General features: G+C 51.1%; 1 protein-coding gene across 1 annotated transcript in view; it reads left to right on the forward strand.

The window, feature by feature from the left end:
• The window catches only part of PLXDC1 (plexin domain containing 1), an 18353-nt gene extending 4720 nt beyond the window's left edge, over positions 1-13633 (forward strand). Inside the window, exons 3-7 of the mRNA XM_066204803.1 lie at positions 2920-2977; positions 4828-4987; positions 9386-9424; positions 10955-11112; positions 11924-13633. Coding sequence (XP_066060900.1) covers positions 2920-2977; positions 4828-4987; positions 9386-9424; positions 10955-11112; positions 11924-12037 — 529 coding nt within the window. The 3' untranslated portion in view covers positions 12038-13633. The remainder of the gene's footprint in view (positions 1-2919; positions 2978-4827; positions 4988-9385; positions 9425-10954; positions 11113-11923) is intronic.
• Positions 13634-13989: the final 356 nt, after the last annotated feature.

Consider the following 13989-nt stretch of genomic DNA (forward strand, 5'->3'; position numbering starts at 1 on the left):
TGTTTTATTATTATTATTTATTTAGATCACCCTTGGGATATCCCTTTATTCCCTTGGGATATCCCTTTATTCCCTTTAGATCACCCTTTGGATATCCCTTTATTCCCTTGGGATATCCCTTTAGGTAACCCCTTATTATTTATAAACCCTTTATTTATTATAAACCTTTATTTATTTATTTATATTATTATTATTTATTTAGATCACCCTTTGGATATCCCTTTATTCCCTTTAGATCACCCTTGGGATATCCCTTTATTCCCTTGGGATATCCCTTTAGGTAACCCCTTATTATTTATAAACCCTTTATTTATTATAAACCTTTATTTATTTATTTATTTACTTTTAAATTTATATTATTATTATTATTTATTTAGATCACCCTTTGGATATCCCTTTATTCCCTTGGGATATCCCTTTATTCCCTTTGGATATCCCTTTAGGTAACCCTTTATTATTTATCAACCCTTTATTTAGTATGAACCCGTTATTTATTATTTGGATCGCCCTTGGGATATCCCTTTATTCCCTTTATTCCCTTTCGGTAACCCTTTATTCCTTTCCAAAATCCCTTTATTCCCTTTGGACACCTCTTCCCTTCTCCCTTTATTCCCATTCTTTCCCGTTTTCCCAGCCCCTCCCAGGGGGGAATTCCTTCCCCAAATCCCAATCCCAACCCTCAGGCAGTTTTAACCCTTTTTATTCCCCCTGCAACCCCCGCCTGCCGCCGCTGTTTGCTCCAGAGCCCTCCCAGCTCTCCCCCAAACCCTGAAATCTCGATTTTTGTTATCCCGTGACTGCGGCAGGAATTGGACTCCAAGCAAAGCTCTCAGCAGGAGCTGAAGTTCCTTTTGTGGTTTCCCCTTTCCCCGGGAGGATAAATCGGTGTTTGCAGGGTCTGGGTTCGGCTTTTGGCTCTCCCTGAACCTTTCCCGGGGTCAGGGCTCTGCTCCCTGCCCCGTTCCCACCGGGAATTCTCAGCCCGGGCTGGTTTTTCCCGATGTCATCTGGAATCCCTGCCGTGTTTTTCCTGTGCAGATGTTGCTGGAGGGAGCCCAGACCTCGGGGAGGTTTCGCGTTTTTATTTCTCCAAAGTCTCCGGCCTGATTTGCAAAGCCGTCGTTGGGAGACGTGTCTCCAGTTCCGCTTCTCCCTCAGCAGCGTCTGTCCCGTCCCGTGGCGTTTCTGAATCAGCGTTTCTTATCTCAGAGTCTGCACTCAGACACGGACTCCGCCAGCTTCTTGTCAGGCTTTAAAAATTCTCCTCTTAAAAATCCAGTTCCCACCCCCAGAGATCCTCGTGGCCTTGCCCTGGCACCAGTCCGGGGATGGAAATTCCAACTCAGGCCGAGCCTTTCTCCTGTTTCCCCCTCTCCTTTTCCCATGGGAAACGCTCCTGACCCTCTTCCTTCTCTGGAAAAGGGAATATTTGGGCTTTTCCCGAGTCCAGGGATGGAAATTCCAACTCAGCCCAAGCCTTTCTCCTCTTTTTCCCTTTCCTTTTCCTTTGGAGAAATGCTCCTGACTCTTTTCCCTCTCTGGAAAAAGAGAATATTTGTGTTCTTCCAGCACAGCTGTGTGGAGAAAATCTTGGAAATCTTGTTTATCCAAATATTCCCTTGGAGAAACGCTCCTGACCCTCTTCCTTCTCTGGAAAAGGGAATATTTGGGCTTTTCCTGAGTCCGGGGATGGAAATTCCAACTCAGGCCGAGCCTTTCTCCTGTTTCCCCCTCTCCTTTTCCCATGGGAAACGCTCCTGACCCTCTTCCTTCTCTGGAAAAGGGAATATTTGGGCTTTTCCTGAGTCCAGGGATGGAAATTCAAACTCAGGCCGAGCCTTTCTCCTGTTTTCCCCTCTCCTTTTCCCTTGGGAAACACTCCTGACCCTTTTCCCTCTCTGGAAAATGGAATATTCGGGTTCCTCCAGCACAGCTGTGCGGAGAAAATCTTGGAAATCTTGTTTATCCAAATACTCTCTTGGAGAAGCGCTCCTGACCCTTTTCCTTCTCTGGAAAATGGGAATTCTTGGGCTCTTCCAGCACAGCTGTGCTGAGAAAATCTTGGAAATCTCCTTTCCAAGCCCTGTTTGTCCAAATATTCCCACCCGGCACCAACCAGGGCGGGATTTGGGATTTTTTTGGCAGCTGAGGAACCACAGATGGATAATTTGAGAAATGTTGGTCGTGGTTAGATTTACTTTTTTGGTTTTGTGCGTATTTTGTGGTATTTTTGTTTTCCCGGCTTGGGGTATTAAGAGTTTATTGAGTAAGGATTAATTTTTTTTGGTGTGTGTATGTGTTGTTAATTTCAGTTTATTTTTGGTCCTTTTATTTCGGTAGTTTGATTCATTTGTTTGTTGTTTTGGTGGTTTTTAACAGTTTCATTTTTGGGCACATGGTGGATTTTTACAGGTTGCTTTTTTATTTGAGTGGTAATTTTTTTTTTTTAACTTTTTAGTAGTTTAATTTTTTTTTTTACTTTGCTAATTAGTTTTTTTTTTACTTTTAAAATTATTTTATAGAGTATTGGTCACTATTTATGAATTCGTATCGAGGTAGAGCTTTAGTTACCTTTATTTTAGTAATATTTAGGATTAATTGAGCTGTTTTGAATTTAGTGAGTTGGTTTGATTTTTTTTTTTTTTAGCAGTTTGTGCAATTTGTTGTGTGGGACTTCATCTGGGCGTTTTTTACTCTTGTTTTATTTTTATAATGCCACAAGAACTCTTTGTAAAAAGGGAATAACATGGGATTGGTTTTTTTTTTGCTGGTTATGCGGTGGAGCGTTTTTAGTTTGTGTTTTTTGTTTTAGAGGTTTTATTTTTAGGTTTTGTTTTAGGTTTGGGTTTTTTGGGTTTTTTTTAAATCCACCCTCTCTACCTGACCCTGGATAATCCTGATCTTTCCTTTTCCCCACAGGTGCTCCAGTGGCTTTGACCGGTACCGGGAGGAGTGGCTGAGCTACGGCTGCGGCCAGGTGAGCCCAGAAATTCCCAATCCCAATCCCTGGGGGCTGGGAATGGGGCTGAGCCACGGGAAAAATCCATCACCCAGCTCAAAAAAGGGACGTTGGACTCTGCGTGAGCCACTGGGTCGGACTGAGCATCCCCTGGGATTTCCCTTGGATCCCTTTGGATATCCGTGGGGATTTCCCTTTGTTCCCTTTGGATGTCCCTTTATTCCCTTTAGATATTCCTTTTATTCCCTTTGGATTTCCCTTTGGATTTCCCTGTGTTCCCTTTAGATAACCCTTGGGATATCCTTTTATTCCCTTTAGATATTCCTTAGGATTTCCCTTTGCTCCCTTTAGATATTCCTTGGCATTTCCATTTGTTCCCTTTACATATTCTTTTATTCCCCGTGGATTTCCCTTTGCTCTCTTTAGATATTCCTTTTTTCCCCTTTGGATTCCCTTTGGATTTCCCTTTGGATTTCCCTTTATTCCCTTTAGTTATCCCTTGGGATTTCCCTTTATTCCCCTTAGCTATCCCTTGGGATTTCCCTTGGGATTTCCCTTTGCTCCCTTTGGGATTTCCCTTTGTTCCCTTTAGATAACCCTTGGGATTTCCCTTTAGATATTCCTTTATTTCTTTTGGATTTCCCTTTATATCTCTTCCCTCCCCCCCCCCCCCCCCTTTAGATATCCCTTTATTCCCTTTGGATTTCCCTGTGTTCCCTTTAGATAACCCTTGGGATATCCCTTTGTTCCTTTTAGATATCCCTTGGGATTTCCCTTTAGATATCCCTTTATTCCCTTTGGATTTCCCTGTGTTCCGTTTGGATAACCCTCGGGATATCCTTTTATTCCCTTTAGATATTCCTTAGGATTTCCCTTTGCTCCCTTTAAGTATCCCTTGGGAATTCTCTTTGCTCCCTTCAGATATCCCTTTATTCCCTTTGGATTTCCCTTTATTCCCTTTAGATAACCCTTGGGATTTCCCTTCAGAGATCCCTTTATTCCCTTTGGATTCCCCTTTGTATCCCTTTTTTCCCCCTTCATTCCCTTGGGATATCCCTTCATTCCCTTTCGGTACCCCTTTATTCCATTTCGAAATCCCCTTTTTTCCCCTGGGACACCCCTTCCCCCTCTCCCTCTATTCCCGTTTTCCCCCCTTTATTCCCGTCATTCCTCCTCCTCCCGGAGCGTGACTCTTACTCACTGCAGGCAGGAAGGAGCGAGCCGTGTTTGTGTCCCTGGGAGCAAAATTATCCCACAGCTCCCAGGGCTGGGACCAAACATCTGCTTCTGCTTTGGCCTTGGCTTCTTTCTTTTCCTTCTTCTTCTTTTCGTTCCTTGTTTTGTTTGTTTTTGTTGCCTTTGCTTCGATTTTGATGGGGTTTGTTTGTTTGTTTGTTTGTTTGTTTGTTTGTTTGTTTGGGGATTTTTTGAGGGTTTTTTGTTTTTTCTGGTTTGGTTTGTGGAGTTTTTGTGGTTTGTTTTTTTGGGTGGTTTTTTTTGTGGTTTTTTTGTGGATTTTCCCCTTTTTTGTGTTTTTTTTTTTTTTTTTTTAGTGATTTTGTTCTACTTTGCCACTGAAAACTCAGCTTTATTTCCTTTTAACCACAGGAATATTCCTATGGAATATTTCCCGACGGAGCTCCCCAGGCCCACGTGGGCTCACCCGGAGCTGCACAAAGCTCAGGCTGCGGGATTTGTCACTTGTCCTGCTGAAGCCCTTCCCAAATTTCCCTCCTCTGCGTCACTTCTGGCCCTCATCCCGTTTCCCCTCTGTTTGGGAGGCAGAGCCCTCCCGGAATTCCTGCTGGAGGGAAAAACCAGCTCCAAATCCTCTTTTTTTTTTTTTCTTTCTTTCTTTCTCCCGTCAGTCGGACGAAAAGACCTGCGAGGATTTAGCGGAGGGCGGCCCCTACTCGGCGTCCCCGGGCGGCTCCGTGTCCCCTCCCTCGGTGTCACCGCCGGCCCGGGATGTCACCGCTGTCACCTCCCCCACGGCCTCGCTCTTCCTCGACAGCCTCACCACCGAAGGTGGGTCACCCCCGGGCCTGGGGGGTGTCACTGGACAGGTGATCTCTGAGCCCTGGACAGGTGATCCCTGAGCCCTGGGAAAGTGATCCCTGAGCCCTGAGCCCTGGGACAGGTGATCCCTGAGCCCTGGACAGGTGATCCCTGAGCCCTGAGCCCTGGACAGGTGATCCCTGAGCCCTGGGAAAGTGATCCCTGAGCCCTGAGCCCTGGGACAGGTGATCCCTGAGCCCTGGACAGGTGATCCCTGAGCCCTGAGCCCTGGACAGGTGAGCCCTGAGCCCTGGACAGGTGATCCCTGAGCCCTGAGCCCTGGACAGGTGAGCCCTGAGCCCTGGACAGGTGATCCCTGAGCCCTGGGAAAGTGATCCCTGAGCCCTGGACAGGTGATCCCTGAGCCCTGAGCCCTGGACAGGTGATCCCTGAGCCCTGGACAGGTGATCCCTGAGCCCTGAGCCCTGGACAGGTGATCCCTGAGCCCTGGACAGGTGATCCCTGAGCCCTGAGCCCTGGGACAGGTGATCCCTGAGCCCTGGGCAGGTGATCCCTGAGCCCTGGACAGGTGATCCCTGAGCCCTGAGCCCTGGGACAGGTGATCCCTGAGCCCTGGGCAGGTGATCCCTGAGTCCTGGACAGGTGATCCCTGATCGCTGATCCCTGGACGGGTGACCCTGCACCCCTGAGCCCTGGGACAGGTGATCCCTGATCCCTGGGAAAGTGATTCCTGATCCCTGGACAGGTGATCCCTGAGCCCTGAGCCCTGGGACAGATGATCCCTGAGTCCTGGACAGGTGATCCCTGAGCCCTGAGCCCCGGACAGGTGATCCCTGAGTCCTGGACAGGTGATCCCTGAGCCCTGAGCCCTGGACAGGTGATCCCTGAGCCCTGGACAGGTGATCCCTCATCCCTGGGAAAGTGATCCCTGAGCCCTGGACAGGTGATCCCTGAGCCCTGAGCCCTGGACAGGTGATCCCTGAGCCCTGGACAGGTGATCCCTCATCCCTGGGAAAGTGATCCCTGAGCCCTGGACAGGTGATCCCTGAGCCCTGAGCCCTGGACAGGTGATCCCTGAGCCCTGGACAGGTGATCCCTCATCCCTGGGAAAGTGATCCCTGAGCCCTGGACAGGTGATCCCTGAGCCCTGAGCCCTGAGCCCTGGGACAGGTGATCCCTGAGCCCTGGGCAGGTGATCCCTGAGTCCTGGACAGGTGATTCCTGATCCCTGATCCCTGGACGGGTGACCCTGCACCCCTGAGCCCTGGGACAGGTGATCCCTGATCCCTGGGAAAGTGATTCCTGATCCCTGGACAGGTGATCCCTGAGCCCTGAGCCCTGGGACAGGTGATCCCTGAGACCTGGACAGGTGATCCCTGAGTCCTGGACAGGTGATCCCTGATCCCTGGGAAAGTGATTCCTGATCCCTGGACAGGTGATCCCTGAGCCCTGAGCCCTGGGACAGATGATCCCTGAGTCCTGGACAGGTGATCCCTGATCCCTGATCCCTGGATGGGTGACCCTGCACCCCTGAGCCCTGGGACAGGTGATCCCTGATCCCTGGGAAAGTGATTCCTGATCCCTGGACAGGTAATCCCTGATCCCTGAGCCCTGGGACAGGTGAGCCCTGAGGTCTGGGAAGGTGACCCCATCCCTGATCCTGATCCCTGGACAGATAATCCTCCATTCTTGATCCCTGGAAAAGCGATCCCCCATCCCTGATCCTGATCCGCAGACAGGTGACCCCTCATCCCTGATCCCTGGAAAAGTAATTCCCCATCCCTGATGCTGTTCCCTGGGACAGGTGACCCTCCATCCCTGATCCCTGGGACAGGTGATCCCTGATCCCTGGGACAATCCCTGATCCTGAGCCCTGGGCAGGCCTTTCACTGCCTCAAAAAGCAAATCCAAATCCAAGTAAAAACCGGGAACCGATGGAGTTTGGAGCGGAATCCTGGAATGGTTTGGGTTGGAAAGGAGCTCCGAACCCCGGTGTCCAGCCCGGCCTGGGACACTGCCAGCAAATCTGGGAATTCCAGCCCAGCCCCTGCCCGCCCTCCCCGGGAGGAATTCCTGCCCCAAAATCCCCTCCTGAGCCCGTTCCTCCAGCTGCCAGACCTGCATCCGTAAAATTCTGGGATCCCAGAAGGATTTGGGGGTTGGGAGGGACCTCAGAGCTGATCCCATCCCAGGGGGGGACCGCTCCCAGCGCCCCGGGGCGCCCCGAGCCCCGTCCGGGGCAGGGATGGGAACGGGGGATGCTGGAAAGGGGAGGAAGGGCGGCCAGGAGTGAGCCGGGGGGAGGCGGCGCGGGGAGAGTTTGGGGTTGTCCGACCCTTTTGTGGGGGTCAGCAGAGCAGCCAAGCGCCGGGGGCAGGATTGAGGGTCCCAAAGGGGTCAGTCCTGGAGAGACGCGCTCGGGATTTCTCGGGGCTCGGGATTTCTCGGGGCTCGGGATTCCACTGGGCTGGGATTTCTCTGGGCTGGGATTTCACTGAGCTGGGATTTCTCTGGGCTGGGATTTCTCTGGGCTGGGATTTCTCCAGGCTCAGGATTTCTCTGGGCTCGGGATTTCTCTGGGCTGGGATTTCACTGAGCTGGGATTTCTCCGGCGTCGGGATTTCTCTGGTGGCTCAAGGCTGCCCGGACTCCCAGCCTGGAATCTCCGCGCCGATCCCCCTCCTCTCGGGAATTCCGCTCCACAGAAGTCTTCCCTGGAGACCCCCCGAGTCCCAAAGCTCCATAATCCCATTAACTCGGGGCCGGCTCCGCCGATCCTGGCGCAGGTAGCGCCGCAATTCATTGTCCCTAACGAGGAGTGCTAATTAGGATTAATAGAGTGGGGCGTTAATAATTGTCCTGCAGCGCCTGCGTGGGGGGACGGAGCTCCTGCCCGGCAGGGCTGAATTCCAAAGGAGCAATTCCAGGGAAGGGCTGGGGAGGTTGGAACTCCACCGCGGGGATTATTTTCCAGCCCGTCGCCGGTTCTTGGAAAAAAGAAAAAAAAAAAAAAGGAGGAGAGGCTCGGTGTGACACAGCCGGGCATGGAGTTAATTTGGGATCTTGGAAGGGAACCGACGGCGGCTGCGGCGGGGGGAGAGCGGGAGAGCAGCGCAGGGGCAGCTGCGCCAGAGGGGACCCGGCCCTCGGTGTCCTGTCCAGGCAGCCCGATCCCTGGATCCAGCCCGATCCCTGGATCCAGCCCGATCCCTGGATCCAGCCCGATCCCTGGATGTGTGTCCTGTCCAGGCAGCCCGATCCCTGGATCCAGCCCGGATCCCTGGATCCAGCCCGATCCCTGGATGTGTGTCCTGTCCAGGCAGCCCGATCCCTGGATCCAGCCCGGATCCCTGGATGTGTGTCCTGTCCAGGCAGCCCGATCCCTGGATCCAGCCCGATGGCTGGATGTGTCCTTCCCACCATCCCAGATCCCTGGATCCAGCCCGGATCCCTGGATGTGTGTCCTGTCCAGGCAGCTCGATCCCTGGATCCAGCCAGATCCCTGGATGTGTCCTTCCCACCAGCTCAGATCCCTGGATCCACATCCTTCCCAGCCAGCCAAGATCCCTGGATCTGTGTCCTGTCCAGCCAGCCCAGATCCCTGATCCACATCCTTCCCTCCACCCCAGATCCTGGATCCATGTCCTTCCCTCAATCCCGGATCCTGGATCCGTGTCCTTCCCTCCATCCCAGATCCCTGGATCCGTGTCCTCCCCATCCAGCCCCGTTTTTTGGATCCCCGTCCTGCCCAGCCCTTCCAGCTCCCTGGATCTGCTCCTGGAGCTCTGGAGCACAGCCTGACTCATGGGCCCCGTGCTGCAGCTGGAGCAAGATTTGGGAGCTGAGCCCTGGGAATTCTGGATCAGGATTTGGGAGCTGAGCCTTGGGAATTCAGGATCAGGATTTGGGAGCTGAGCCAAGCCCTGGGGATTCTGGATCAGGATTCCACCCCCGTGAGGACGCTCACTTGGAGCCTGTTGAGGGACAAACCCTTGTCCAGTAGATCCTTCCAGAACGAGCCAAGGAATGGGAGTGGATTTTGAGCGTCCCATGGATTTATTTGGGATTTTTGGCAGCAAATTCCACGGGCTGAACACGGACCTCCAGTTCTGGCTCCAGGCTCCCACTGGGAGCCGTGACCGACCCCGTGGATGACCCGAGTCATTTTCAGCCTCCCGAATCTCGGATTCGGTGTCCTCGTGATGGAAAACAGCGCCAACACCCCCCTCAGTCATTGGGGTTTTCCCGGAGATTTTTAAATCTCCCTTTCCCCCAGAGATCTAAAACTGCCCCGAGATCCCGTCCCAGGGGGAAGGAGTTGGGTGGGAAGCACGAGGGCGCCGCAGAGAATTCCTGATTTATTGGTTTTTGTTTTGTTTTGTTTTTCCCGTGTTTTCTCCTTTCCAGACGACACGAAGCTCAACCAGTTTGCGGGAGGAGGAGAAGGTAAGGCCTCCGGCCCTGTCCCTCGGAATTCCCTGGATTTGGGGTTCAACCTGCAATCCCTGATGGGTGCAATTCCAGCCAGGGAAAAATATTCTGGGAACATATTGTGAATACTCTGTTTTATCCTGACGCTGCTTGTCCACTTCTTGTGTGGAAGGAGTTTTCCTCCTTCCACACAATTCCCATTATTTGCAATATTTTTACGGACACAAAGCTCTTTTTTTTCCTTTGAATTTCTCTGGCTGAGGCATTAAAAAACCCCAACGTAAAACCCAACTATAAACTGTCCTTTGCCCAGCTCTGCCTTTTCCCGGGAATCCTGGCTCAGCCCCAGTTTTTCCATCAGCTGCTGTGGTGCCTTTGGTAATTCCAGAGGTTCCGGAAGGATCCATCCCCTGTTCCCCTGGTGTTGGGAAGGAGGGAATCCCAGTTCCCAGGGAGGGCTGAGCCCTTTGAAATCCACATTCTTCCAAATTTTAGCCAAAATTCTCCCCAAATCCCTGGGAATGTCCCTGGGAACGGGTGTTGGATCCCAAGGATCTCCGTGGGGTTGTTGAGGTCTCAGCCCCTGTCCTGATTTAGGGGAAATTTGGGAGAAAACCCCCGAATTTTGGAAGCAAACCCAAAGGGCCTCTCCCCACAGCCAGGCTGAGAGGAGAATTCCATCGGAGAAAAGTGGAAAAAAACCAATTTATTTTACAAAGTGCCCACAAGCTTAAGGAATGAATAATCTGAATTTGAGCGAGATGGGAAATTGAGGAAGTTCTTGGTGGGGGCGTAGCTCGGCTTGGTCAGTCCTTTGTTGGTCTCTGGTGGGCTGCGGGTGGGAGCTCCTGCTGCTCCTCTGGATCCTTCAGTCCAAAACGAGCTTAAACAATCTCCAAAGAGAAAAAAAAAATCCAAAAACTTTTTTACTTCAACTAACTGAACTAACTAAAACAAAAATCTCAGAAAAATCCAAAAAGCTTCTTTAGTTCAAGTAACTGAACTAACTAAAAACAACAACAAAAAATCTCAAAATAATCCGAAAAAATTTCTTTAGTTCAACTAACTGAACTAAAAACAACAAAAAAATCTCCAAAAAAAAATCAAAAAACCTTTTTTACTTCAACTAACTAAACTAACTAAAAGCAACAACAAAAAAAAAATCTCAAAAAAAAAAAGATCCAAAAACTTCTTTAGGAGGGACTTTTCTCTTGCTGTCCCTCTGCTCTGACCAACGTGACTGAAGAGGTTTTGCCTTCGTGTCACCGATCTGATTGGTCTGTGTGAAATAGCATACAAAAGAGACACACCCCAAAAATAAAAATAAAAAATAAATAAAATTAAAAAATTTAAAAAAAAAAAAGTCATTTTCAGCCCTCCCGAATCCCCGCCTCGTTGCGGCGTGAACCGGCGCCAACAACGCGAAGCAATTAAATTAATTCCCCGGCGAATTAACGATTAAAACCGCAAACGCGATAGAGCGGCGAAAGGCGATAAAATGGACGAGTGACCGTGGAAATGCTGACCAAACGTCCCGTTCTGCAGGCGCGGGGAGCGGCCTGCCCTCGCCGGGCCCCGCCGTGCCCGCGGGCACCGTGGTGCCCGTGGTGGTGGCGGCCGCGCTGCTGCTGGCCGCGCTGGTGCTGGCCGCGCTCTACGTCAGCGCCCGCCCCACGTCTGCCGCCGCCCTCTTCTTCATCGAGGTGGGTCGGCGCGTCGGCTCTGCCCGCGGGGTCGCCCCGTGGTTCCCCGCGCTCCCTTTGTCCTGGGTCCGTGTCCTCCCCAGCCCTGTGGATCCACGTCCTTCCCGTCATCCCGCAGCCCTGCGTCCACGTCCTTCCCTCCGTCTCAGATCCGTGTCCTTCTCTCTGTCTCAGGCCCCTCGATCTGTGTCCTTCCCAGCCAGTCCAGATCTCTGGATCTGTGTTGTCCCCTCCATGCCAGATCCCTGGATCTGTGTCGTCCCCTCCAGCCCAAATCGCTGGATCCGTGTCCTCCCCTCCATGCCAGATCCCCGGATCTGTGTCCTCCCCTCCATGCCAGATCCCCGGATCCGTGTCCTCCCCTCCATGCCAGATCCCTGGATCTGTGTCCCTCCCTCCATCTCAGATCCTTGGATCTGTGTCCTGCCCAGCCAGTCCGGTTTTGTGGATCCACATTGTCCTCAGCCAGCCCAGATCCCTGGATTCATGTCCTTCCCAGCCAGTCCAATTCTGGGGATCCAAATCCTTCCCTCCATCTCAGATCCCTGGATCCATGTCCTTTCCTCCATCTCAGATCTGTGTCCTCCTCACCATCTCAAATCCCTGGATCCATGTCCTTCCTACCATCCCAGATCCTGGATCTTTGTCCTTCCACCATCTCCAATCCCTGGATCCGTGTCCTTCCCACCATCTCAAATCCATGAATCCATGTCCTCCCCTCCATCCCAGACCCTGGATCCGTGTCCTTCCCATCCCTCTGTCCCTTCCCACGCCGACATTCCCGTGTTTTTGTTCCCGTTCCGGTCCGCAGCGGCGGCGGCGGCGCTGGCCCGCCATGAAGTTCCGCCACGACGGCGCCTCCTACGCCGAGGTGGAGGCGGCCGGCCAGGAGAAGGAGGGGTTCGTGGAGGCCGAGCAGTGCTGAGAGCTCCTCGCAGGGATCCCGGAGAATCCCCAGGAATCCCCAGGAATCCCCAGGAATCCTGAAGAATCTCAAGGAATCCACAGGAATCCCAAAGAACCCCAGGAATCCTCCAGAAATCCCCCAGGAATCGCAATTTTTGGAAGGAATCCCAAGGAATCCTCAGAAATCCTCCAGGAATCTCAAGGAACCCCCCAGGAATTCTGAGGAATCTCCAAGGAATGCCCCAGGAATCCCCAAGGAATTCCCAAGGAATGCCAAGAATCCCCAAGAATCCTGAGGAATCCCCCAGGAATCCCAAGGAATCTCCAAGGAATCTCCCAGGAATCCCAAGACCCCAGAAGGACAATTTTTGTTTTGGGGGGGTGGGGGGGAGTGAAACACTTGGATTTCACTGGATTGGGATCAGGAAAACACCTGAAGTTCTGGGAGATGCCAAATCCGGAGTGCCTGGGGGTTAAAAACCAACAAATCTCTTTATTTTCAAATTATTTTTAATTTTTCTTTCCAAGGAAGAAGCAAACCCAGCCCGGCTCTCTCTGCCCCGGGGGTTTGTTCTGCCAAATCCTGAGCTTTGGGATTTGCCCATTCCCGGCTCCAGTCCCCAAGTCTCTGAGGTGAAGGAGCCAAAGGAGAAATTCCTGCCCAAATTCCAGGCTGAAGGTCTGGATCCAGCTGGAGTCTCCCCCACAGAAATTCCCTGGCCTGCTTTTCCCCCCTGGGGGGGCTGGAATTTCACCCCTGGGCAGCTCCAGCAGGGAGAAAATTCCCGAGTATTCCAAAATATTCCTGAATATTCCCAAATATTCCTGAATATTCCTTGTGCTGGGAGAGGAGTTGGAAATCTGGGAAATCCGGGAAAACCCAGTTTGGAAAGAAAGAGCGAAAATCGTTTTTCCACCACCAAATTCTGTCAAACCCCCCGATTTTGGATGCTCCAAATCCAACCCCTGGGGGGTCAAATCCTCCTTTCCCAAACTCTGAGGCGCCGGATAATCTCAGAGTCTTGGATCAGGGATGTGACGACGACCCCAAATCGGTTTAGTTTCGCTTTTCCAGCCACATCCTGAAGTTTTCCTCTGTGTCCCTCTGGATTCTGGGCTCGTTTCAGTGTCAAAACCCCAAATTCTGCTCCAGCTCCTCCTTTGTGCCGGGCGGGAAATTCCGGTGGGAAATTCCATCCCCTCCCTCTGAGCCGGGAAAACACAACCCAGGCTTGGGAAGGCGTTTCGGGGGCAAAGACACATTTATTTTTGTCATTAAAAATTAATTTCTCCATAATCAAAGGCCTGTTTTCCGCATACTTGAATTTCCAGCGGAGTTCCGAGGGACTCAAGGCACTTTATTCAGCTTTTCCTGCGGGTTTGGTTTTTTTTTTGTGGATTCTCTGCACGGGGATAGAGGCTGGAGATGAAATAATAATAATAATAATAATAATAATAATAATAAAAATTTTAAAACCCTCTTGCTTTTTTCCAAATAAACCCTGCAAAGGATTCGTGCTGATGGCCTGGGCTCCTGGGAGGGCTGGGAGTGGATTTCTGCCTGAATTCTTTTCATGGATGCTCCAGGAATAAAGGGAATTATTTCTTTTAAGAATTATTTCTTTTAAGAATTATTTCTTTTAGGAATTATTTCTTTTAATTATTTATTTTCATTCCCCCCCCCCCCCCCTCCTCATCATTACCAAGAGTTGTTCTCAGGGCTCAGATCAAATAATTGAGGTTTGAACCGAAACTCGCATTTTCTTCTCATTTATTGGATTATTTAGGATCATTTCGGGTTATTTATAATGTTTTTTTTGCTTGCTCAGCAGAGCTTGGCTTTTTTGCAACATCAAAATTTTTGATCAGTGTTTTCTTCAATACTTTTGATCTCCACATCGATCCCAAATTACTTCAAATGTAAAAATCCCTTCAGAGTCATTCACAACCCGAGACCTCTGGGCACAATTC

The sequence above is a fragment of the Chamaea fasciata genome, unplaced genomic scaffold (assembly GCF_029207755.1).
Source record: "Chamaea fasciata isolate MVZ Bird 193981 ecotype frontalis unplaced genomic scaffold, bChaFas1.0.hap1 SCAF_27, whole genome shotgun sequence".
Lineage (NCBI taxonomy): Eukaryota > Metazoa > Chordata > Aves > Passeriformes > Sylviidae > Chamaea > Chamaea fasciata.